Genomic DNA, 26,597 nt, shown 5'->3' on the forward strand with positions numbered 1-26,597 from the left:
CAGGGTATGTCCTGGGTTCAGCAGATTGCAGATTGCTTTGATGGGGCTCTGTTCCTCTGTGGCCTTTTGACTATTTGCTATACCGATAGCACACAAATGGGTAGTAAAGTGTTATACAAAGCAGCATTTCACTTGTCAGCTGCACCTCTGCTGATGATGTTTCCCACTAAGGAGCTATTGAGTTAAATGGTGCATGGTCAGCCCGCTGTATTTTTCTTCTCTCCCATGCAATGACTTCACCTCATTACCTCCCAGGTGAAACTGGAGCTGTCTGCATCAGCAACCTGCTGCTGATTTCAAAGAATGAGTTAGGATTTATGGCTGTTGACTGTGGAAGGTAGGGCATTAGAGCACTAGCCTATTTAAAATCTGTTATACCAACTTTTTGTTGCAATCACTGCTTCTGGAATTAATTGCTGGGCTTTCTGGGTCACTTTTGTTTTCAAATGCTGCAGTGTTAGTTGAAAAATATAGCAAAGGAGAGCAACAGAAGGAAAAACATATTAAAAATCTTCACTGTGACTCCTGAGAAATGGCACAGTAATCCTAGTTGCAGTGTTCAAATTGTGCTTACAGCTCTCCATTTATCAATTTTAAAAGTATATAGCTAACTATTGAGGTGTGCAGAACACAAAAAAGCATTAGTAAAAGAAGGGGAAAGAATAGTGGTTTGTTTGCTTCTCTTCGCTGGCTGCTTTTTAGGTAATGCAGACTGAACACTTTTAATTATCTTTGTAAGATAAGTTTGAAAACTCATCAAACCCTTATGTATTATTTTAAACCAGTTATTGAAAAATATGTAAATCCTTTAATTTCTATGGAGATGAGCAGTGACAAATAATTACAAGTGTAAGCTAGGATCAAGTGTATCTGCAAATAAAAGCTTGTGCTCTCCCAGGGTGTTTGCAGCTCTGGAGTGCCTGAATCCAGGCTGCCTAGTGAGAGGTTCCTTGGCATTCATCTCCTAGTAGGCTAATCCTATGCTGATAACACTTAAGAAGAAATCTGTTTTTCTTCATTCTCCCTCAGCATTCAGCATAACATATGTAATGCAGAGGCAACTACTAACGCAAAACATCTCTGGCTCAGCTTGTTCTGTAACTCTAAAACTTTAGTGTAGAAACTGAGGACGATGGGTCACGTGGAGCAATTCCACACGTGTTTAAGGAAGCTGCAGGCAAAAAACGACTGGAATGAAAAATTCTGTCCCCAAGCATAGTTTCATACTTCTGCACATGGTGCTATTTGCAGCACTGTTTCTTATGGGCCCCAGGTGGGACAAGCACTTCCTACAGAGCCCTTGGGAGCTTTTAATGTGATGGTACTTTATCAGGTTGCATGCCTCATTTCTTGGAGGTTACCAGCTTTCCAATAGCAGCTGCTCTGACTACACAAAAAATACTGCAAATGTGGTATACGGATCACTTGAAGTGCATTGGGAAGGTGACAGAAGTGGCACAGGGTTGTAGGGAGCTGGCTCATCCTGGCTGAGGATGCCGAGCTGCTTCAGCCAAGCTAAAGGTGCTTCTGAATTAGTGTTCTTTTTTGATTGTATAAGTTTTTCTGAAAAAATAGTTAGCTCATATAAGCCTCTGCTTGGTGACTTTTTAATTCCTAAGCATTTCATGTGTCCTGTCTTACGGGGAAGAACATTGTGATTGAGTTTGGCCTTCGTTCATCAATCAACAGTGATAATAGGTTTGATTTCAGTCATATCAAACTGATCTAACAAAGAAATGGAAAATGAGGGAAAAACACAGAAGCAGAAAAAGATTCTGAAGGAAATTAAAAACAGGGAAAGAAGAAGAAGATCAGCAGAGCAATTCCTACAGGTGCAGCTCTGGACTGTAAAGATGTCTCCCGAAAGGCAAAGGAGGCAGACAGGAGAGGACCCAGCACTAAATGGGAAAGCCCAGGAAGGGCATCTCCCAGAGCTCAGAAATTGTTACACCAAACTGCTCCCTCCATCCTGCTGCCTCACCCTTGCCTGCTTCTTTGGACTGTGAGTCCCTTGGACAAGGACCGTGTGTCTCTGCTGTCCCTCGCTCTCCTGAGTGGTATAAAATATTTCAGTGCTCAGTTCAAACATGTGAAAGCCTAGAGGGCACCCTGAATAGGAGAAAAGTATGTGGGGAAAAAAGAGTAAGGGTGTTATTTTGGTGTGAGGAAATGGGAAGCGAATTTTACACTTCAGCTCTACCCCACTAGTGTCACTTAATAAATCACTTTATTTAAGTGCTGCCATAAGGCATGGAAGTGCTGAGGAGGTGTGAATGGATCAGTAGCCTGGTAGCTAAAGGGTGCATCTGAGAGGTGAGATACCTTTTCTAAGGCATATTCAGAGACTTGAAATAAAATGCTTAGAGGAGCCTCTAGAGGAACAATTCTGAGGGTTAGAGCAATCTCTAGGGATACAAGATGTGAACTTGGGTCCTTAAGCACAAGGGAAGGATCTGGACCTGTGATGCCCACAGCACTATGGTAGGTATGAGTAGTCCTGGTTTGTCAGCGACCAGTTGGAAGACTACCATTCCTGCAGCCATTGTTGAACCAGTGTTTTAATTATATAGAATTTAAGCTCTCCCTCTCCTCACCAATATTTTTTACTGGTTTGGATATAAACAGTTTAAATATTAGCCAGACCATTCTTATTTTGCTAATAATAGTTAAGAAGTATTTGCTCACCCCTCCCTGTAGTAGTGCTGGAGCTTTTCTTCAGTCCATATCTCATCACTGTAAATTAGCAAATAGGAACAACCCCAACTTTTTGATGGAGGTACTAGTTCTGCTCTCCTGTTGGTAGAATTTGAGCCTTTGTGATATACCCACCACACAACATAAGTTTGTTAGGGGAACAAGTGGTGTCATTGCTATGTAGCTGCTGACAGAGCTGGTGCTCATCCCCAGGATAGGACAGGCATCAGCTGGGCAAGGCAGGGAGTGTGGGAAGGGTTCTTGGTCTTATCTGCAAATAATAAGTGTGGGTAGCTGAAATGGTCATTCCCTCATGGAGAAGGATGGCTGTGGTCTGTGTGTGATCAGTGGGTACCCCTGCATGGCTAGGAGCTGGGGTGGGAGTGCATCAGGCAGCAGGGGAGGAGCATAGGGGAGGTCAGGAGTAGCTGTGGCATTGGCTTCCTCCTTACAGACTTGGCTTCTCTTCGAAACTGAACATTCTCCTCTTGCTTCTGTTGAAACAAAAATAGTATTCGTGTCTCCCAGGCATGTGTTCTAGCCAGGATTTGGTCTGGTTAAAACTGAGGAGGACAGTGGACCACAGCCTTTGCCACTGGGTGGGATTGATGCTTTCAGGCCACTTACTGCCTCCTTATGATCTATATTAAGTAGGGCAGAAAGTAGGAAATTGTGCTGTGCTAGGTGGTTTTTGGCAGAAAAAATGCAATTTGCTAATAGCCTTTCCCCAGTTAAATGCTGTACAACTACATTCTTGTAATTAATATTTAATCAGACACTAATAGTACTTTATGCAGAATTCAGATGTGCTGGTGAGACTTTGCTGCATCTTGGAGCTCTGGGCTGTTGTGCCGCTTAGAGAACAGTTGTGTGTGTATTTAAAAATGATACATTGACAGATAGCTCTGCTTACATCTCTGCAGTCAATGTAGAGGAAATATATTATAACATAGGTAAACATGACTGCAAGTTGTTTCACTCTGAAATATAACACTGGCAGCAAAAAAAGACCTTTTGAGGCCACAGTTCCTTCAGAAGACAGGGCAGTATATTTGGGAAAATATGGTTAATGAAGTGGAACTGGCGCTGTTTCTTTTTAAAATTTTACCTACAAAATTCAAGGTTCCTAAAAATTACAGTCAGTTTTTCTCTTTTCTGTCCTCTCTATTCGATCTCTTAACTGTGCTGTCAGGCAGTGTGGCTTGATCTCTTCTGTTCCTGAGAATAAAAATGTGGACTGCACTGCTAAACAGGAAACCTTAAAACCAAGCCACAATTAAAATACTCAGTGATATTAAATTGAAAGCTACATGTGTACAATTAAGAATAATAATGAGGAAAAATCAATCTTCCTGGTGAAGTGAGTGTTGACGTACTAGGTATTGCTTTTAAGGTTTGAATGAAAATGCTTATAATCCTTTTTTCTTCGGCTGTCATTCAACCCAGTGTTAGTTACACTGTAGGGTTTCCCCAATGACATGTTTGTTGAGCTGTATGTAAGTGACAAGATGATTATGTCTAAATGATTGGTAAATGTGTTGGCTTTGAGGGCTTAAATATTTGTATAAATGATTCTTCCAAAAGCTGAGGAATGCTTGACATCCCCAAAGATAACAGAATGACAGCTTTGTTATGCACCTTGTTTTAGGACTATGTTTTGATTGTCTTGCTCACTTTGGTAGTTTCTTATTCCAGCAAGGCAACCATGAAAATCCAAGCAACTATTTCAGAGTAAGCAGCAAAACAGTATAGAGAAGATGGCATAATCTCCCATGCAAAGAAGGAATTTCTGTTGTAGCCATATGATATATGCAGCTATGATGCCTTCTTCTCTGAGAGCAAATGGGGAGAAAATATATCGGAAGTTAGTATCTTCATTTGAGAAGTGCCTGTTACCTCTGTGAAAGAGGTAATTTATTTGGACAATAAGTTTAATGCAGTTTTGTTGTTCTGGAGGATGAAATTTTGCAGTAAATGTCCTGATTGAAATCTGCATGATCTTGATAGGAGAATATTCTAACGATTTTAATTTCAAAGGAGCTGCTGAAGCATTCAATTAAGGAGATGTGTGTAATGAGTGTGAATGCCAGGATAATGGCCTAAAAACATTTAGCAACTTCTCCCCAATTTTGCTATAAATTAAAAAGTGTGTCTTAGACCAGAAAGAAAAGTGAAATAAGAGAATATATGAAGGAGGGCAGAGAAGAGAGAGCTTTAACTGACACAGTTTCAAGTTGTGCAGGTAGGGAAACCTCCCAAGGATGCAAACAGGGCTATAGGCAGGAGGGCGGAAAGGGTAAACCCAACATGTGTGTTGTGGCACATGGCCTTTCCAATCAGCTGGGCAGTTTGCATGAAGGATAGTTTAGAACATGAGAAGTATGATGGGTTTACATGATAAAGGTAGAGTTTGCTGTCTATGGAGTAGGTGATTATTGAAACTGTGAAATTCTCATAGCTCAGCTATGAGTTGCTGCTGTAAAAATTGGCTAATCTACTGAGAGTGAAAAGGTGTCTCTGGGCTGTCAGAAGTTCTGCCAGTAGAACTGCTTTTTTGAGACAGGCTTTTTGCAACCTAATAGCGATTTCTGTTGTCTAATTAAGATGTGCATCAGGCCATGGCACAGTGTTATGTTCTGAGCTAGCTTTTTCCATAATCTCAAGTGATGCTACAAATAGATATTCCAAAGGATCTTTGTTTTTTTCTTGGAAAAAGCCTACCTTTGTTAGTCCTACCAGTAAAGTTCAGGCTGTCCCTATAATCTCTCTGGCATTGATTATGGTGAGTAGGATGTTCAACAAAAATTGAAGTGCTGTTAACAATCACATAACTCTCTTCGTCCTTCAAAGATCCCACAGTCCACTTTATTGACTTTAAGAATAGCTCGGGGATTTTTTCCACCTGCTAACACTGAAATCCAACTGTTTCAATGGTGAAACTTAGCAATTGGTTGGCATCTCAAGGCAAGTTTACTTTACAGGCAGGAGAGGGGCTTGCTGAAACTGTGGATTGAAAAACAGGATTTGGGGATTAAACAGCTTTAGGAAAGTATTCACTGTTAAAGCTGGAATTTGGTGAGGGCCTGGGAAATCATGTGGCTTAATGAGTGTTATTTGCTAATTGACAATAGCAGCAAGGCTGCCCTACCTTAGGTCCTTCTGGAATCTGCTGGAAGCTGGCATTTAGGGTGGCACCTGAGATGATGGTGGTCTTTGTTCTTTAGGTTTTACAACTTCTTAGTAGTCTCAACAAATGAATTTATATTAAAGGAATTGAATATAAATTAAAGTATAAAAGCAGAATGAAATGGAGTGGCTTTGGTTCTGGCATCATTAGCCAGTAATTTCCGTAAGGTGACTGGAAGCATTGGTGTCACTGGAATTCTGTTTTATTTAAAATGAAGGCAAATGAGAACAGAATTGGATCCTTCTCATTTTGTCTTTCAAGTGTCTGTTACAATAAACCTAATGTGACAGAGACCATATATGTCTTTCGTTCTGCACAGCTCTGAGCATAGAATCATAGAAGCATGTTATTGTGATTCTGAAAATAACCACTAATCATTTCCTGAAGAATTGTCCTTTTTGATGAACCACTGTGTATTTTCAGCTGCTTTTGACATTGTGCCACTAGAAGCTGGTTTGTCTTTCAAATGTGTTTCCTCAGCTGTAGTTTGAGATTCAGCAGCACAATTGCCAGTGAGGATAAATGGCTTTGTTTGGAAGATTTAACAATTACAAGGTTGGGGAAGAAGTAAGGGGAGGATGATGGTGGATATCTTGTGATAATAAGATGTAGTAAATTCCCCCCCCCTGTTAATTTTGAAGTAAGAAAAACTAAAATAAGAGGAGTTTAAAATAAGAGCTGCAGTTTTCTGATGAAAAGAGGTTTTCATAGAAAATGCTGGTTCAACTGATGTGATTTTTTTGAGGGCACGTGTCAGTTATGTTCAATGAGGTGCAAAAAGGCAAGGAGACAACCCCAGTACATGACTGGGCTGCAGCACCTCTCTGCTCCTCCAGTGGGCTGCCTTCTGGCTGCAGGCTTGTTCCCATCATTTCCCCCATCTCCCCCTGTAACATTGATATTTACATTGGATTCTGCGTACATTTTCTTGGGATTTTGCTTGATACTGTTCTATATTACACTCTTACGGTTAGAAATTCCTTATTGCCAAACCAGCTTTTAATCCAGATTCTGATGTGGGCATAAGAAGTAATCCATGAGGGTACTTTCTGTTGCTTTAGCTATGGCTAACTGATGGTGATCGTAAATATCCACTCTAGTAATTATGTTGGGTATTTTCAGTGCAGGTTTCCATGCAGACATGTTTCCTTGGTGGCTCAATATGAATTATGGGGTTTTTTTTAGTATTAAGTTTATATGGTTGGTATTTTTATAAATTTATGTAATTATTATTTCAAATTAACAGTAGTATTCACTTTTATTACTACGAGATGAGTGCAGGATGCGATGTCTTCCCTTCCCCTCCACCATGTATTTATTTCAGTCTTATAAGAGGAGTTAGTGATGAGATGTGGCTGAGGAGCCTGCAACATATCTCTAAGGGAGTGAGACAGTTTTCAGGCTACTAATAGTTTCTGTGAATGCCTGTATAAAATCTCGTAAGGTGCTAAAGAGTGCTGTTGAAAGTAATGTTTCTGTCTTGAAGCTGTGGAAACTATAGTGAGAGAAAGCACAATGGCTGCAGTACATAACTGCCCATCCTTCCCCTCTCTCACATGTGGGAGCTGGAAGTGGATGAAGGGGCACCTGGCAATCACCTAGCTGCTGGGGGAATGATGTGTCCTGTAGGTGGAGGTGTTTCATTTCCCCCCTCATTTCTTTACATTTGGTCCTTAAGCAGGGAACTTTTCCTTCACAAAACTGCTAATTGTTCTAACACAAGCCTATAAAAGTTCATTGGGGGAATGAAATTGTGCATTTACAGTAGATTGTTATTTGAAAAGTAGCCAAATGCTGAGTGCATCCCAGTACATTCCCAAATTTACTTTACTTTGAATATAATTAACTTGCTCTGTCAGTACCAGCATCACTGCCAATATTACTTTTTTTTACAGGTCAGGGTAGTTATGAGCTGCATACCAGTCTCAAATGAGCTAATAAAGAGAGCAAAGCATTATAGAAAAATCCAAGTACAGTTTAGCTTGTCAGGTAACCTTCTCTATGCCACAATAATAACTATTTACATTATAGTGAGCAAGTTACTGCATTTTAGACCAAAGATCATGCCTTCTCCCCCCTCTCGCCCCTCTCCCGCCCATATTTCCTTATGGATGTGATATTGAGTAAATGTCCTGGTATTTTTACTAGTTCACCAAAATACTTCTCTTGGTACAAAGCTGTATGAAATGGCCAATCTTCAGATGCCTTGAGGATTTGCAAGTGGGGTCAAAAAAAAGTCCCACACCCCACGAAGTCCAAAAGTCCATAGGTAAGAAAAAGATAAATCATTTGCAACACAAACAAAAAAGAATCCTGTAGATAAGTAAATGAAACATTTTCCTGGTGAGAGACAGATAAGGATGCCTAGTAGGTAGGTCCCATTGACAATCTGCTGAAGTACGTGTCCTGGAGTGACCATGCAGGTGCCTGTGAACTCTTGAGTATACTGAACCTTATCAAGAACCTGGAAGCCTGTGGCTCTGAAGGTCAGCAGGGCCCTCATGCTGATAATAGAGTGCTTTGCTTTTTCACTTGATGTTTCTGACTTTTTTGAGCTTTCAAAACACTGTTTCTGGGGTTTAGGGTTTTCATTACATTTTCTGCAGCTGACTCTGGAAGGTTGAGGTGAGCAAAAACAGGATTTCACCATAAGCTTCTACCATGGTCAATTAATGAAGCTTTATAATTCTGTAATATAGTGAATACAATCATAGAATCATAGAATAGTTAGGGTTGGAAAGGACCTTAAGATCATCTAATTCCAACCCCCCTGCCATGGGCAGGGACAATATATAATCCTATAATATGATAACTAGGTTTTTCATTTTTGGATATAGTTATCATATTATAGGATTGTATTCAATGTATTATAGAATTATAACTTTTGTATGTAGAATCCAGAAACTTCCTGGAATCTATGAAGCAATGGCAGTACTTGGGAGACTTTGCCTCATGCTCAAGAAAGCTTGATAGAAACTTGTTTTCAAACTTAGCTGGTTTATAATTCACTTACCATACAGAAACATGTTAATACAATTTACCTTTGGGAGGTTTTTTTTTTCTTTGTTTAAATGAAGTCAGTGGTCAAGATAGAATTTCAGAAGTCTCAGAAGAGAAATTTGTAAGTCCCAATCTGTGTCCTGTTTGTGCTGTTAGATTTGGAAAAGTACTGGTCGGTGTATTTGAACAGGGAAGGCTTTTTTGATTATTGAATGGACTGGTGCCTGATTTGCCACTTGCTTCATAAATATTGGAATAAGAGTCTGTTGGAGTGAGGCAGATGGAGACTCTGTGCCATTCCTGAGGGTGAGGTTTGAGACCTCTGGGGAGGTGGGTCAAAAGTCTAATGTCCTTAGTGACATGTGTTTTGCAGTGGAAAGGACAGAGAGGGGAGAGTGGAGAGCAGTAACATAAAATGTAACAGTAAGTTAATTTTAGAAGCCTGTGTATAATATTCTTATTCTTGTGGAGCTGATAAAAGGAAGATAGGTTAAGTATTTATTTATAAATACAAAGCAAAGTCTGATGCCATTAACTGCAGGTTGATGAAGTTACTAGCCAAACATTTTCTCTCTTAACCTGAAAGTTGTTTCCTTTTCTGTTGTCACGTTTATAATATCTACATGTTACCAACTAAAATCTATGCATGTAATAGACCTGATTCTGCCTTCATGTGTTCTGGCTTTAGTTACGCTGATCTCAGGGATTTTGCCACGTGATAGAAGTGGTAACTGTGTTGCAATCTCTTCAAGTGATTTCAAAGTGAGAGTTATAAAGTGAGATGATGATGGATGGAGCGAGGATGGGCTTTCATGTGTGCATGCATGTGTCACATTAAGTCTGGCAAGTCTTTGGCTCTATTTCTGTAGTGGTTTCATAGAATAGAATCAGAATCACAGGATGGTTTGGGTTGGAAAGGACCATAAGATCATCTAATGCCAAACCCCTGCCGTTGGCAGGGTTGGCTCACTCTAGACCATGTTGTCCAGTGCTCCATCCAGCCTGGCCTTGAACACTACCAGGGATGGAGCATTCACCACTTCTCTGGGTAACATATTCCATTGCTTCACCACCCTCACAGTATAAAGAACTTCTTCCTTATATCTAACCTGAACATCCCCTGTTTAAACCCATTACCCCTTGTCCTGTCACTGCAGTCCCTAATGAAGAGTCCCTCCCCAGCATTCTTGTAGGCCCCCTTCAGATACTGGAAGGCTGCTATGAGGTCTCCACGCAGCCTTCTCTTCTCCAGGCTGAACAGCCCCAACTTTCTCAGCCTGTCTCCATACGGGAGGTGCTCCAGTCCCCTGATCATCCTCGTGGCCCTCCTCTGGACTTGTTCCAACAGTTCCATGTCCTTTTTATGATGAGCACACCAGAACTGCACACAATACTCCAAGTGAGGTCTCATGAGAGCAGAGTAGAGGGGCAGGATCACCTCCTTCGACCTGCTGGTCACGCTTCTTTTGACACAGGCCAGGATACGGTTGGCTTTCTGGGCTGCGGGAAACAAAATGGGTTTGCTCCATCAGATGGAAAGTAAACTTGACATTTTGTTGAGTCTGAGGCAAACTCTTCCAAGCATCTTACTGTCTGCTGAGGTCTATATGTCTGCAGTATACTGCTACCAGATGCTGTTTCACCATTTCTGAGAGCTCTGAGAACAAGAGGTACATTTCTCTAATTAATAATAGAAAACAATTTCCTTTTTAATTTTAGCAATGTCAGAAAAGATCCAGTCCATCCTGCTTTGTGAACCAGGTCCTGGCAGCTGCTGAATAATAGACAGAAAACTCCAGCTTGCTTTCTGTCCAGTAGATGTACCATTTTACTTGTTATTCATTAGGACCCGCTTTCATTCGAGTTCATTAAACACAATTGGTGGGTTATAGGTACCTGACTGCCTGAAGGCCACTTTGATTCCCGTGTTTTAGTGTGAGCTTGCTGAATTTTCTGACATTCTTAATGATCCCTAGGAAACTGGCTTCCGTATTTGCAGTCATGTACTTTTTAGATAGCACTACGAGTAGTTACCCTGCAGGAGAAGGAATACAAAGTTCCAGAGATTGTTTGAAACTTTGCTTTGGCCTCTGACTGCAAATCGGAGCAATGCTGTCTTTGTGTTGCTGTGTGCCATTGGGGTTAGCAGAGAGCTCATTTTAGAATTAGTTAAGCTGTCTGCTGTTTTAGGACCTTGGCTCAAAAAACGGTGCTGAACTGAGGGAAATTGCAGACCTGAGGGAAAGCAGAGTACTAAACAAATTAAAGCTAAAAGTGTATTTCATTCTTCCAGTTTAATTTGAACTTAGCCTTCATTTTTGTGTGTGTATCGTTATACATCTTGGAGGATTAATTAAATGGGACTGTACTTCTATAGAAAAGATGAGTTATACTTCTGATTTAGAATCATAGAATAGTTATGGTTGGAAAGGACCTTAAGATCATCTAGTTCCAACCCCCCTGCCATGGGCAGGGACATCTCATGCTAAACCATGTCACCCATGTCAAGTGCAAACCTGAGGGAAAAATAATGACTGGTAGAGAGAAGCATCATTAAATACCAGAAGTGGTCATTTAGAGACAGTCTTCCAAGGAATTTCTATGTATGGCCAACCCCTCCAGCTCCAGAAGGCAATGGAGGAGTGAGATATGAGTCGCCATGGGTACACTGGCTTTAGATAAGAAGTCAAAGTCCTGATTTGAGATAAGGGAAGCAGAACAGAGGAAAGATTTTTGAGGTACCTGCCTAGAATATGGTGGCTCCATATGGGGAACTGGATTACCAGTCCTCTGGCTAGCCTTAGACCTAGAAGTGAGGACTTACCTATGGGACAGTTACTGCTCAAAATTAGAGCATTTTTTCCTCAAAACTGATAAAAGTTGCAAGAAAAAAGCTAGTGTTCAGAGAAAAACCCAGGATTTCATTATGTACTCTCATGGCTGATCTCTTTTTGGTGTCCTTGGTGAAGCAGTAAGCAACTAGACAGTGTACTGTTTGATATTAGTTTTAGTTACAACCTCTTGTTACTCAGAAATATATCTATATGTCTTGCCAAATGCATTTTTTAAAACCTTTGTGTTCGCCTAGTGCTAAAGAAGAGGCTTTATGAGCTAGCAAATAGTGCTCTCAACTTCAGTTCTAGGGGACATCCCAACCAACCCAGGGGATGGGAGACTTGTGGCTGGAACATGGAGGCATATGTGACAAGCAGAAAACCTCATACTCTGATACTGTCTTGTAAGCAAGATTAACTTTCTTGATGAGCTGACACACTGTCAAACTGTATAGGCTACAGTCCAGAATAAAGCAAAATTCATATGAGGGTATTGATCAAGTCATGGATGGAGCAGTCACCCTGCTACAGGACTTGACTGTCTTCTTGAATGGAAGAAATATGCTTTCAAAATGTGTGCTGCTGATGGACAGAACCTAGCTGGGAGTTGTGTTTTACCAACGACCTCCAAGTAAAGAGAAAGGCTTATTTAATTGATCATGTTAGATTCTGTTTTGTGATAAAAGATGCTGCGTCTTCACTCAAGTACCAGTGAGGTGGGTATTTCCTTCACTTGCTTTCTAATGTTGCACTAATATAAAAGGAAAGAATACTGCAAAATTGAGCAAAGATAATAAAATTTATATCCCTTATGCAGCCATTTTCTCAATCATGTTTCACATAAAATACTCAAGTAGAACTTCAGTAAGAAGTGATTTTGTGACTAAGAGCATCATTTACTGAACTTCGCATAGTTGAACTCAAGACTCCTGGCAGCCTTGAGTAATAGAAACCTCTGGAAAAATGGGCCAGCTTGTCCTGAAGATGGACTAAATGCCAAGGAACAGGAACATCAGATTATTGTAGCCTGTTTTCCTAATGCGTTTTCTTATGCTGTTAGCTGACGTCTAAGAAGGCATCAGTGGTAAAGCTTTTCTTATGACTGATGTTTCAGAAAGCATTCTCTGGTGTCCAGTGAAAGGTATGTCATCATGATAACATCAACATAAGAAGGACATGGAGCTGTTAAAGCAAGTCCAGAGGTGGGCCACGAGGACGATCAAGGGGCTGGAGCACCTCCCGTATGAAGACAGGCTGAGAAAGTTGGGGCTGTTCAGCCTGGAGAAGAGAAGGCTGCGTGGAGACCTCATAGCAGCCTTCCAGTATCTGAAGGGGGCCTACAAGGATCCTGGGGAGGGACTCTTCATTAGGGACTGTAGTGATAGGACAAGGGATTCTGGCTTAAAACTTAAACAGGGGAAGTTCAGGTTAGATATAAGGAAGAAGTTCTTTATACTGTGAAGGTGGTGAGGCACTGGGAACAGGCTGCCCAAGGAAGCTGTGAATGCTCAGTCCCTGGCAGTTTTCAAGGCCAGGCTGACAGAGCCTTGGGTGGCATGGTTTAGTGTGAGGTGTCCCTGCCCATGGCAGGGGGGTTGGAACTAGATGATCTTAAGGTCCTTTCCAACCCTAACTATTCTATGATTCTATGCTATAGTCTCTCCCTTATCAGGGACATTGATAAGGTTCTTCTTGTCTACCAGGATGTTATTTTCATGAAGCTTGTAGGAACTTAGCAAGTTTCTCACCCTGATTGCACTGTCTGGAACCAGCCAGTTGGTCTGAAAAGTTATACTGGGTTGGGAAAACAGACAGAAACTGTTAGACGCAGTTCCAGTGTGATCACATATGTCTTCCTAGTGTATGGAATCAGCCTAAAAATAATGTGTAAGGGTCAAGAAATAATTACATCAATGGTTGCTGGGAAATGCAACAGAAATTACAGCAATTCCCCTTTTTGAATTATGCATCTCGATTACCCATTTATTATAGCAGCTATTTGTTAGCTTTTGGATGAACTGTAGGATTTTTTTCCCTTTCCAACTAGCAGGGCCAGCAGGCTATCCGTGCTGGCAGTACTCTTACAGTCAGACTGTTTTAAAGCTGTGGTGCAGTCTACAAGATGCTTGGCCGTGCACTTCTGTGAGATGATCTGCGCAATTCCCAGGCACTCTCTTTCCTGTTCTAAATGAGTTTTCCTTGCTTAAACTCCACAATTCTCTTGATGAGTTACTGGCTTGGACTGGCTATTCTAGAATTTCCTATCAGCCTTTAGAAGAAAATGTGAATGGTATTCTTAGTATTGGGAATAAATATTTTTAATAAAGTTTATAAATGTGCAAAATGGATTTCAGAATGAAAGTAATTTGTATTGTCACTGTGCAGATAATTGCATTTACTGGCAGAGGCAGGCCAACTGTGAAAACTTATGCAACACTTGCTGCCAAGTACAGATGAATGCAGAAGTAGTTGACAGAACCAGATATCCAGAGGTAAAGGGCCTCTGTGTGTTTTGGCATATTCCTTAACAGCATCCAGAAGGTATTCTGCATATAATGTTTGGTATTTCCAGCATTGCCTGTGTTTAAAGCTCAAAATATCCTGGTGATAGGAAAAAAGGGGTAAAGATTCAGTATTGAGATAATTCCCTCTAATGTAGGTAAGATGCTAAGAAAGTGAATTAGACTTTGCTCTAAATGCAGTTTAACCTGTGCTAGTAGTGGAAAAAAGTCTTACTTTATCCTCAAAGCCAAGGAAATCTGGCCCTGAGAACGTGCCTTTAAATTAATCATGCTACATTATTTAATGGCTATACAATTCTCAATCCTTTTGGTGTCTGTTAACAGGTTCCCCTGTAGTTACTGCTCAGTTTTCTAGGAGAGATTGTAATTTAGTTGTTTAGTATGTTAGTTGGAATCAAAGTTCGATGTGTTCTAAAAAGATATTCAGGTTACCAATGACACTTCCAGTCTGTCGTGTGGAGAGACTTTTTAAAAGATTTGGTTTTTTTAAAGTAGCCTGATTGTAGCCTGCACAATTGTAGCCTGGGTATTTCCAGCAGTAGTGAAAAATCTGTCTGCAACACTGTTGTTGCTGAGAACCTTGAAGTGTCCAAGCTACCCATCCTCTGAAAACTGCTGTAATTGTTGTGCTTTCATCATTCTGTAAAGGATCTTGACTGTGGGAAGCACAGTTCGTAAACTGACCCTGGGTTTTCCGTGTGTGTTGATAATGAGTTTTCTGTTTAGCCCCTCTGTGGCCCCCAAGCAACTTGGTTTCAGACACTGCCAAATTAAACTTTTTCCCCTTTCACTGTCTTCTACACAAGTACTGTGATTTGTGCATATTTCTGATTTCTCTTCTGTCTCTTTGCAAAATGCTCCATTTCCACCATTATTTTTTTTTTCACAAGCACTTGCATTTTTGGCATGTTTGTCCACCAGTGGGCTGATAACATTGGTGTCATAGGAAATGAGAACCAGAAGGGAATCCTGTATGTCCCCAAACATAGAGGCTGGTCACCAAACTGATTCACATTGCAGAAGAGGTCAATTAGAAGTTAAAGACACTGCAGTCTGTTATGCTTAGTGAATGCCTTCTGCTCGAACTGGGGATGATTTGACATTGACTTTTCTGTCTGTGGTTTGTCAGTAGTCACATGTAATTTATAATTATTTGTGTAAATGGACTGAGGCTCCTTACCATTGGTATTGAATCTTGTCCCATGGCTTAACAAAACCAAAACAGTGAAAAATCACATTAAAAAGCAGTGGGGAATTTTTAGCAAAGCCTCTAACTATCAAGGCAAATATTGTCCTGACGGCTACCTCTGCTCTAAGCTGAATCAAATCAACTGTCACTGTGATTTGCCTGACTCAGGGCTTAAACAACTCAGTGTCAATGGAAGTCCCTTGTTGGAAAACACGTTTTTAAACTTGAATTTAAAAAATAATTAACTCCACTAGCACACTCAGAAGGGACAACGAAAGCTATAGGGCCTATCATGCAACCGTGCAGCGTACATTATGGAGTGGCAACCACTGTCCTGTCCTTTTCAAAGAAAAGTTTGTATGTGAAAACAAAGAGCTTATGACTAGTGTTGTTGGCAGTCTGGCTGCCTCCTGAGCTGGCTGGAGGCAAGCAGAGGGCTCCCAGGTGATGCACAAGGCCCTCGGATGCGCAGATGTGCTCGCTGTTCGCTTCTGAGGGTGCAAACACACAGTAACACAAAACTGCTCTTGAAGGGTACATGAAGTGAGAAAATGCAGTGGGTAAGGCCTTTTCAGTGACAGAGCTGCCACTGACTTTGGCAAAGAGAACTTACTCTGACTTTTATCTTTATTTTTATGAGTGTGCGTGCTTGACCACATGGTAAACATGATCAGAAAGAAGGTCTCAGGACACCAATCTGCTCCAACTGCTATTATATGCCAGGCGCAAAATGACTATTACATATGTAGCATTTTCTAGCATTTTTCTATGTGCTACTCCTGACAAAAGCAAAGAATATGGGCTTATTTGCATTATTTCTATAAAGCTTTATCTATCATGACTTTGCTTGTATCGCATCCTTGGAACAAGGAGTTGACATTAGAAAAGGGAGATGTCCTTATTGCTGTATGTGGAAATGCAGGTTTTCAGAGGTGCTCTTTGAAAAACTTGAAATACCCAAGTCAAGTCTGGCTCATTTTTTGACTTTTTCTTTTTTAATAAAAAAAGAAATCTAAAATTTCTGGTTTAACGCCTCTGTTCCAGAATACCACATGACAGATTTATTTAGTGTTAATGGTTTATCTCAGTTTCTAAATTACATGTAGGACATGATGCCCCACACTTTCTCTTAAACTACTAGTTTCTTTTTGCCTGTTCTCTTCTGTTTTCTGGTGTGGATGTAACACCTGCTTTGGTATGTGCTGAATACTTTGTCACTTGGTTTCTGGCTATCAGATCTGATGAAGGGCTTTGCCTGTCTTAATGTTGAAGATTTGTCTCAGACTTCCAAAGCAATTGCACAGGTTATGTGAAGGATTTATTTGCTTTCCAACAGAGTTATTCTTTATTGCATTAGATTTTTCCAACTTTGTCCTTTACAGCAAGCAGCATAAAATTAAACCAACACAACTATTCTTTTTTTTATTATTTTTAAACTGGTTTAGATGGTGTGTCTGTGTTGCTTCAGGAGCTATATATTTATAAATAATTTCAAGATAAATATTCACTGAATATCTTATTTTTGAGCTGAAGCAAAGATTATGATAAAGCTGATCTTAATGTACCCAAGCCATCTATAAGTACTAATGGCTGGAAAGTAAAGCAGTACAAATTCCATTTAGGAGAGTGGTGTCCTGAAGGGTATATGAGGGAAAGATGCCACCCTGCATCTTTCACTGTTTGCCTTGACACTGACTGCTGGGCATTTCAGAGATGTGATACAAGACTAAACGGAGCTTTTGATCTAAGCTATGGTAGCTGCCCTTATGAATTAAATAAGGCATGGTTTTAAAAAAGCCAATGACTGCTGATGAAGAAAAAAAAGTACTCAGGAAGATGGTAGTTTTATTCCCAGAGCTTTGCTTTCACATTTATAATGAAATCTGAAGCCAGATCGGTTTTATACTTCTTTTTTTGTTTATGTGGAGGCAGATATTTTTCACACATGTGCTTTTTTTAGTGCTAAGTTCTTTATGGGTCAAATCTTAAGTAACTCAACAGCAGATTAATATTTTACTGGCTGTGTCTACATGGTCTGTTGTGAGTTGCTCAGTCTCTGTGGTCCTGACAGTCTGAAGCCCACTGCTGATGCTGTAGGCTGCCATGGCTGAGCTAGTACAGCTTTGCAAGGTTCAGTCTTGGGATCTGCCATGGGGGTCACTGGAAACCAGGGTGCTTCTTGCTAGTACAGGAAGAAAAGTTGGTTGGATGTGCCTGCTATGCATTATGTGGAGTCACATACAGGCAGCCAGGAAAAGCCTCTGTATCTGAAAAAAGAACCTTGATTAAACAAATCTGGGCTTGGTTTGCTAAACTCCTTCTGTACCAGCAAACTCTTAGTTCACTTATTACTTTTTTCACCATAATATTTACCTCCATTGGTTAATATAATAGTAACCGTTAAATCATTGGCAAAAAGAAGGGGCTTTTTTTCTTTCCAGGAATAGTGTTTTCTGCATTTTTGACCACATGATATGTAGTGCAGTTCCTTGCATAGCTGCTGCAATTTGTTAAAAAAAGTCAGGCTGTAAATCATTCTGTTTCCATGTAATGTTGAGCCACTTGGAATTTCAGAGTTTGAAACTGCATCTAGAGAGATCTAGGCTGCTTTCTCGCCTTCTCTTCATCCCTCCTTATAACAGACTGACCTTCTGATCCTAGTACACCTTTGCAGGGGATTATATAGACTGCAAGAAACAGGATTTGACCAATGTTTTTTTAAGGTGTGCGTTACAGCTGCCAAAGACTGGAAACAGTGATAGTATTCCAGACCAAGAAAAGACAGTGTTTTGGAATATTTTGCTGAATTTAAAGTTCTAGACTGGTCAGTGGCTGTAGGGATTGGTACATGGACGGGAGGTTGTCAGGAGGGACAGGAACCAGCTGACCCTGGGGAGGTGCTTAGGCAGCAGATATAAGGAATTGTAACTGCGCAATAAATCGTTGATGACCCGCATTCCGTGAATGCTCTATGTCTCAGCCCTAGTTTGGAGGGAACTAGTGCTTCCGTCCCTCACCACACGAGTAGCGAGAAACTACAAGTGGTGACCCCGACGTGATAGCGATGGATGTGAGCCACGTGGTACAGGTACTGGAGGCCCTCGTGCAGCAAGCTGGGTTGCCGAAGGTGATAAACTCGGAGCCAGCGGGCCACTGCATCCAATGGTTGCGAGGCCGGGGGGCGGTGGAGGCCCCCGTGGACGTATTAGATACCTCCCGATGGGGACGGATCTGCCAAGAGCTTTTGGAAGCGGTCTTGGCTGGGGAAAAGAAAGCAGGAGATCTAGGGGAGACATGGGGTGCCATCGAGAAAGTTGTCTCCAGGACAGGAGCTGCTGGAGCGGCTGCGGGACACGGAGGCGCTGCGAGTGGAGGAGCCGCGGGTGCAAGCGTGGGAGCTGTGGAGGAAAGTGCCCCGGGAGGCGCGGCCGGAGCCCCTGAGCCGCGCGGCTGAGCGGGCAGCGCCGAGGCTGCAGCGGGACTGCCAGAAACCGCGGCAACGGCAACAGCAAAAAACCGGGAAGTGGAGTCTTGTGAGCCCTGGCAACACTCCCCTTTGTGCGACAGGGCAGGGGACAGGGGGGTTCCCCACAACGAGCGACAGCAACCCTCAAAGCCTACCCTGGGGGAATCCTCCCTACTAACGACATTGTCTTTATCCTTGGCTACCAGGCAGGAGTGTTCAGTTTGGTTTTGATTTTCCAGAAAAAAAAAAAAAAAAAAGAAAAAGGTACCCTTACAGCCTTTTGAGCACGGTGTGTGAGTGCTGTGGTGGGCTGTGGACTTGAAACCCCATATACAACTCATTTGATAGTCTCTTTGTTATCCACATGTACTAGAAGTTGGCAAATATGTATCCATGTATATCCATGTTTCTATTAGCCCTTGGAGATTTTTATGGATATTGCTGACCACTTCTTCCAATGTAGGCTGGCCACCTGCATCGGAATGAGTGTGCATTTTGGTCAGTGTCAAAGCCCAAGGCTCGTGCGATGTTGGGGGGGCAGAGCCTCTGCGGGGACGCCCACTGAAGTTGAGCCTGCCACCTCACACTGTGATGATGCTGCTTGGAGCTGATTTTTGATTGTCTTCACAGGGTCCTTATGCTACGTTCTGTATGAGGGACCATATAGTGGGAATAATGATCGTCTAGGTTTTGTGTTTCAAATATTGTAATTGTATGGAGTGTGCTTGTGGGATCCCATGCGTGTGTGCGTGTGTGTGTGCTGAGGGCGGACAGTGCTCTATGTATTTTTTGTTGTTGGGTTTGTGTAAAAGTTTTAATGGGTAGCAGATTAACATTTTGGACAAGAAAGGGTTAATGCAAACTGCCGTTGCTGGCAGGTATTTACTGCTGCTGATAAGCAGGCAGGCAGCTGTAGCTTCACATTTCTTTCCCATCAGAATGCCTTTGAATCACTTTAACCGGCCTCCTTCTCAAGAGCTGATAGCGTGGGAGAGGGGGTATGTTTGTGTTCTCCTACCTACAGGTCCATGGCAGCTGCCTGCAAAGTTTGCAAAGCCTTGCCATGAGCTGGACAGACAAGTGGAGGAACCCGATGCCTCAGCTACAGGAGCTGACAGTGAATACCCCGAGCAGAATGACATAGAGGAGGAGAAAAATAAATGATTACAGGACATCACTTGAGGGCAACTGAAAAGTAACAACTTGAATATGTGTGCTTGTAACGTAGCTGTTATTAGAGGCTGTGATTTTGTGTATAAAACCCACTTGTATTTACTAGCCAGTTGCTAATGAGAAACTATACCTTGTATTGTGTGCATTTGTTACTTGTAAAAGATGTTAGAGCATGCAAATTTGCAGCAGCTGCTAGAAAATGCTAAGGCAAAAGCTAGAAAGATTCTAATATGATGGTAGTGTTATAAACCAGGTAATGGAACAAATTAAGAGGGTGGAAGAACTCCACTGGTAAGAAAATTCTTTGGCTAGTTTCTTGCTGCCATCAGCATTTTCAACATGCTGTTGTAACCTGTAATAGTTACTCTGGTAATGTAAATCTGTGTATGCTTTGCCACAGTAGCAACTTGTTACTGGATGAAGCAGGTGAAACTCTGCACTGACAATGAGGTACAAGAACTGAGGTTGACCAAATGCCTGCTGCCACAGTCAAGGGCAAGACTGGGTTGGCCTCTGTGTTTGCCACCAAGAAGAACCTTTAGCTCCGCTGTTGGCTGCAACCCAGCAGGCGTGGAGCGATGGGGACACATGCCATGCCAGACCTTGATGTGAGGGGATGGCCTCCCCTGTTATCAGAGAGCCATCCAGGAGAAAAAGGGCAGACCCAGCAGCCTGTGACTGACCTGTGTTGAAGAAATATGGAAACATGCTAAGATCTTACACATGGTGTATGAGGATGGGCAAGCCTTTTGGGTGAACAATTTGTTAGGTGAATGGGGACTGACAGGTTGGCTGGTTGCTCTAGTAAAAGGTGGACTAATGGTGTTTATTGTCATTTTAACGATTTTGATTTTGTTGCTGTGTATTTTTAATGTATCCAACGAATGATTATGAGTGCTACAAAGCGTGTTTGGCTTGTATAGAAAGAAAAAGGCGGAGATGTGGATGACTTTCTGGCAAAGAACAGCCATGTACCCAGATCAGCAAGTGCCTACGTGGAGTCGGACATGAACCAAGGGACAACAAAAGCTGAAGGAATCACAGCAAGATAAGAAGGAACTGACAAATGCTACTGTGCTTGCACTAAGTGGGCTCTTGACTGATGTTGATAGTGTTCATCATGCCACCTTACAAATAGGGCAGCAATCGACTTTTTTATTGTTGGCACAGGGGCATGGTTGTGCTGAATTTGAGGGAATGTGCTGCATGAATTTGTCAGATCATTTGGAATCAATTTATAAGAGTATACAACAATTGAAAGAGGGGGTTAAATGGCTAACGAAAGATGGATGGAGTAACTATATTATGTGTATTAGTTTTATTTGTATTAGTAGCAAGTTATATGTTGCGGTGTGTGATATCTATGGTTAAGAAAAATGTAAGATCTGTCTGGTTTGCTCAAAGACAAAAAGAGAGAATTGTGGAGTGGCTGAGGGACGATGGACATTTCATGACCAACCCAGAGGTCTTAGCCTTAGGAGATGGTGGTTATGAAGAATACAGCTGAACAATGGACATGTGAGCAATCCCAGCTCTTTGGTCTTAGCCAGACTCTGAGTTAAGTTGCAAGGCCTGAACTCAACTTACCCAGGCTCAAGGCCTAGCCTTTGGTTACTAAAGGACAGTTACGTGCAGTAGAATAAGGAACTTGGCATTTGCTCAAGGCTAACAAGATGTGGGAGCGGGATGGTGAAACTGCAAGTTATGTGAGAAAGGTAGCGAATGGATAATTTTAACTAGCTTGTTACCTGCTTCAAAAGTGTGTGGACTGCACTTCTGAGCCAATCACAATCTATATTGGTTACGTCTAGCCAATAGCAGTTCAATTTCTGGAAGCATATACTGTAGCTACTGTGCTACGACAGTGGTCTGCGGACCCCATTAGCCATTGAGGCTACGATGGAGTGTGCGCAAGTCCTTTTTCAGGCCTTGTCTGAGCAAGCTGCTGAAATTTGCCCAAAACACTGGTGATAGTCATTCGCACATCCCTGGACTCCTGACTGAAGGTAACAATAGTGCAGACCGTGTTGCACAAGGTCTGCCAGTTCCTGACTGTTGTGCTCCAGTTTTTATGCGCTATTTACATGTCACAGTTGATACCTGTAGCGGTGTCATCTTGGCTACGGCACAACGCAAGCAAGACGCCAAAGCGGCCATTTTGCATTGGCGCGAGGTCATGGCGATTTTGGGAGTCCCTAGCCAGATCAAGACCGACAACGGCCCAGCATATTCAAGTCAACTGGTGGCTTTGTTTTACAACAGTGGGGCATTGAGCATAAGACCGGTTGTCCTCATAACAGCACTGGCCAAGCTATCGTCGAACGCACGCACCAGACTCTGAAAGCTCGCCTCGTGTGTCTTGAGGCGGGGGAGACCGTACCCAGAGGAGCTCCCGCAGTCCGTGTGCGCTGACTTTTACTTTCTGCTCTGACTAGTTAAATCAATTCTCGTGTGGATCAAGTGAACAATCCCCCATGAGCTCACACTTAGCTCCACCTCTAGACAAACCCCTGTATCCACAGGTACGGGTGAAAGATCCGGAAAAGGGCAAGATAGGTCCATTTGCCCTACGTGCTCACAGGCAGGGCTATGCCTGTGTGGAGGGGGAGACTGGGCTAAGCTGGGCACCGGCAAAATGGCTATTGCTGTATTTGTAGTTGTGTCTGTAAGTTTGTATTTGAGCTATATTTCACAGGTGGTGATTGGCGCTCGTCTATATCTGGGAGGGAGTGATGGAAAGAAGTGTGAAATGACATCCATGGCCCTTATGTGTCCAGATGACTTCACTCATGGATCCAGTCACAACGTGCCTTACGAACTTTGTAGCCGGCCATTGAATACAACATCATTCAGACAGGAAACACCTGCGTCTAGGTCCCTTTAGGCTGACGCTCTGTGTTTATTAGTATTGGGATGTTTGTTTCCTTCTTGTTTGATTATGTAATGCGCACTGTGTTTGAATACTTAGTGGCACAAACCTTTCTTACTTAGTTAATAAGAGTTATAAGTTACTTATCTGGAATAGCTGTTAAAACCCTGAGTTTTCTAGTCTTGAGGCGGGGGAGATGTAGGGATTGGTACATGGACGGGAGGTTGTCAGGAGGGACAGGAACCAGCTGACCCTGGGGAGGTGCTTAGGCAGCAGATATAAGGAATTGTAACTGCGCAATAAATCGTTGATGACCCGCATTCCGTGAATGCTCTATGTCTCAGCCCTAGTTCGGAGGGAACTAGTGCTTCCGTCCCTCACCACATGAGTAGCGAGAAACTACAAGTGGCAATAAGTTGCAGACTTTTATAGACTGCGGTTTTTTGGTGTGAATATTGGATGTGTTTGAAGGGATCATCAGTATTTATTCTAATGCAGAACAGATTAATGAGTCTGTGATACATTTTATATGAAGAATTTGTTCAGTGGAAGTGGATTATGGATGTGGTACTAGGGTTGCTGCTGTGTTCTCAGAATACAGTAGAAGCTACTTCTTTTCTTCCTTGCCTTCAAAAAGAAAATGCAGTCTCTATAGCAGCCTGTACCTTCCAGTTACAAAGCAAGATGTCAGAAAGCCAGAACAGATTTTTCCCTAGAAAAAAATCTTTTTACTACTTTAACTATATTTTTGTGCTTGGTTGAGGAAGTTTTGCTGTTATTGGACTCTCATCTCACTTCGATTTCTCCTGTCTTCCACCCTGTCAACAGTCACATTTCTGTAGGGTGAAGATGAAGTGTGAAGGAAAATGATTTGTGCCTTCTCTTCCCATTTTTTCTTGCTTTCATGTTTATACAAGGGCTGACTGAATTTTCACTGTTCTTGTATGCCAGTTTTCTGCTTATTAGTTGTTTTCCAATAGCACCTGCAGGCCCCCAGTGCATGCATGGACATCAGATTGGCAAAGGACGCAAGAAAAGACAGTGCCATTTGGGGAACTGATGCAAGGAAAAGCAAAGTGGCTTTCCTAACATCAGGCAGAATTATGGCACAAAGCTGAAATTTGAGATAAGAAAATTCAGTTTTTCTTGAGTGTCATTGCAGACTTGTCCTGTCTTGGTGTACTTTTGATTTTTGAAATGCAGGGTTTTTTTAACAAGGCGTGTCCTCTGTATATTCTTCCCAGTCACAGGCATTAAGAGATTGAAGTGTATTCTAAAGTCACAGTCACAAATAACTGAAATGTAAAGAAGTGAGAGGACAGAGAGTGTTTCAGTTAAATCATTCAGTTGCTCACTGAGGAACTGCTAGTGTCTTCTTCCTGTTCATGGAGGCAAGTTGATATAGGTACACCTATATGGAAGGGAGAGGCATCTAGTACAGTAAACTACTTTGATCTGATAAAGTGAAATAAGCTGTACTGGGGCAAAACCATCTTACCAGTGTTTTTACCTTTATATTGATGAACTGTTTCTTTCCTCTGTATTAGGCAGGGTCTATTTGTTGTACAGAAGTGGTCTGAGAGTAGATGTTCTGTCACTGTAGTAAATTTGCTGTGGTTGTCCTGATGTCAAAATTAAGCAAAAGTGAAGTTAAAATAAAACTTGTTTCACTTCCTCAAAAAGGGACAAGAGAGCTCAGAAGCATGAGGTTTCTGTTGGTGTAGGTTTGCTGTCTTTCACATAGGTTGGATTTAGGTCTGCAGCAGTTTTCTCTAACCAGCTGTTGGCTTTGTTTGACTGGGTCAGTCTCCATTCCTGTATGGTTGCCATTGTGGTAGGGGCACCAGTACCGGCACATGCTGCTTGCAGAAGGTTGGTGACTTGGCTGCAGGTGTCCCTGTTCTTCCTCAGGTAGCGTGAGCTCCAGCCATCTGAAACGTGCCTAATGTGCTGGGGAAAAGTGCTGGAAACTCTTCAGGAAAAAGCACAGCCATCTGATGTCCCACCTAGAGCCGAGGTGCAAGAGTCAAATTCGGCGCTTGGTTGTTTTATCAATGGGACAGACTTGATTACAGCTCTTCATTGTGATGAACAACAAGAAAAAAAACCTGGAGTGATATATGACTATGGGAAAAGTTACTGAGAAAATATTGTCAGACTGGACAGGCTGCCTATTTTTTGTTGGAAGTCTGCTCGCGGTATCTTTTAATGTGTTTATGCTTGAATGTACATCTGAGTATATAGCTGTATAATCATCTACATGATTTTCCTTCTTCCCTTTCTCACAGTGCATGCCGATTAAAGGCCTTGGATTTGTGCTCGGAGCCTACAAGTGTATTTGCAAAGCTGGATTCTATGATCCCAACATCTTCTCAGTGAACAGCTTTCAGAGTAAGTGCCTTTGCATGCGTTTAAAAAAAAAATAGAAAAAATAAACCAGAGCTAATATTAATAATGCAGGGCTCCTTTTTATCCTCATCAGGGTTATACAGTAAAATCCCAGTGGTTTGCAACTCTCAGATTATATAATCACTTAAGGAGTTCTAGCCCTTTGGTTTGTCATACATGATGCTCTTGGGGATCCTGTAAAACATACCCACTTGAAGAATATTTGATTTGTAAATAAATTTAAAAACATGAAAAGAACTCTTGCTATGGAGAAACAGAGATTTCTAGCATCTGTGCTCAAGCACAAGTACTGAGGAAATTTTCCAGTAGTTTTCTCTTTGGCCAAGGTAAATGAGAATGTCTTAGCCTCTGGCTTGTGTAGGCTTTAATTGTTTTCATAGAATCATCATAGAATGGTTTGAGTTGGAAGGGCTTAAAGGTCATCTGGTTCCAACCTGCCTGCCATAGGCAGGGACACCTTCCACTAGACCAGGTAGCTCAAAGCCCCGTCCAACCTGGCCTTGAACACGTTTTCGTTTTACTTTGCAAAGGAGAATTCAAAGGAGCATTTAAATTTTAATACTTGCTGATGAGGTATTAGAAATGGGTCAGGCCTGAGAGTCTGGCTGGCTCTATGATATGAATGACATACAGCTCACACTTGCCCAGGACACACATTGTGTGGTACTTAGACTGAGTTGCTTACAGTAAGGGAAACGGAACTCTGTTGATACTCAGCAGGGAAAGTACATAAACTGCATGCCCAAAGCTGATGTCTGTTACTTTCATCATATGACCAAAGTGTAATCGCTGCACAGATTTTGTGCCGAAATTGTTGCAGTTACAGTAGTAGAGCTCATGCTGCAGTCACAGGTGTAAAGCTGTTGCTTGAAGGTGTAACAAGGCATCCTTCTCTGCCTCCTGCTTTCATGCATTTCAATACCATCCCCAGCTTCACACCATCCTTTAGCCAAAGGTTCATGTCATCAGTTCTCTGCTGCAGGAGCAGTTTGTATAAATACCTGGGGATGAGTAGCTTTCACCAAGCTTGGTCCATGACTGTGTGTATTACCTCCAGCCTTGTGTGAACCCTAGCTTTTCCTGTTCCTCTACAGAAATACCTTTAATATCATTCAACACTTAATGTGCACCCCTGTGATGCTCCTAGATACAGATTCAGGGGTTTTGTACTGGTAAATCATGTGTGGGATTATATGACATGGTATATATAAAATCATGCCCCTGTACTACAGATCTGCAAATAAAACTTCCAAG

At 42.0% G+C, this 26,597-nt stretch overlaps 1 protein-coding gene across 1 annotated transcript in view; it reads left to right on the plus strand.

Annotated features, from left to right (window-relative positions):
* The window catches only part of GPR158 (G protein-coupled receptor 158), a gene marked incomplete at both ends in the record, with an annotated part of 193,091 nt that overhangs the window by 63,155 nt on the left and 103,339 nt on the right, over positions 1-26,597 (plus strand). The window contains one exon of the mRNA XM_080609853.1: positions 25,223-25,325. Within this exon, the coding sequence (XP_080465979.1) occupies positions 25,223-25,325 (103 nt within the window). The remainder of the gene's footprint in view (positions 1-25,222; positions 25,326-26,597) is intronic.

Source organism: Psittacula echo, assembly GCF_963264785.1.
Source record: "Psittacula echo genome assembly, chromosome: 2".
NCBI lineage: Eukaryota > Metazoa > Chordata > Aves > Psittaciformes > Psittacidae > Psittacula > Psittacula echo.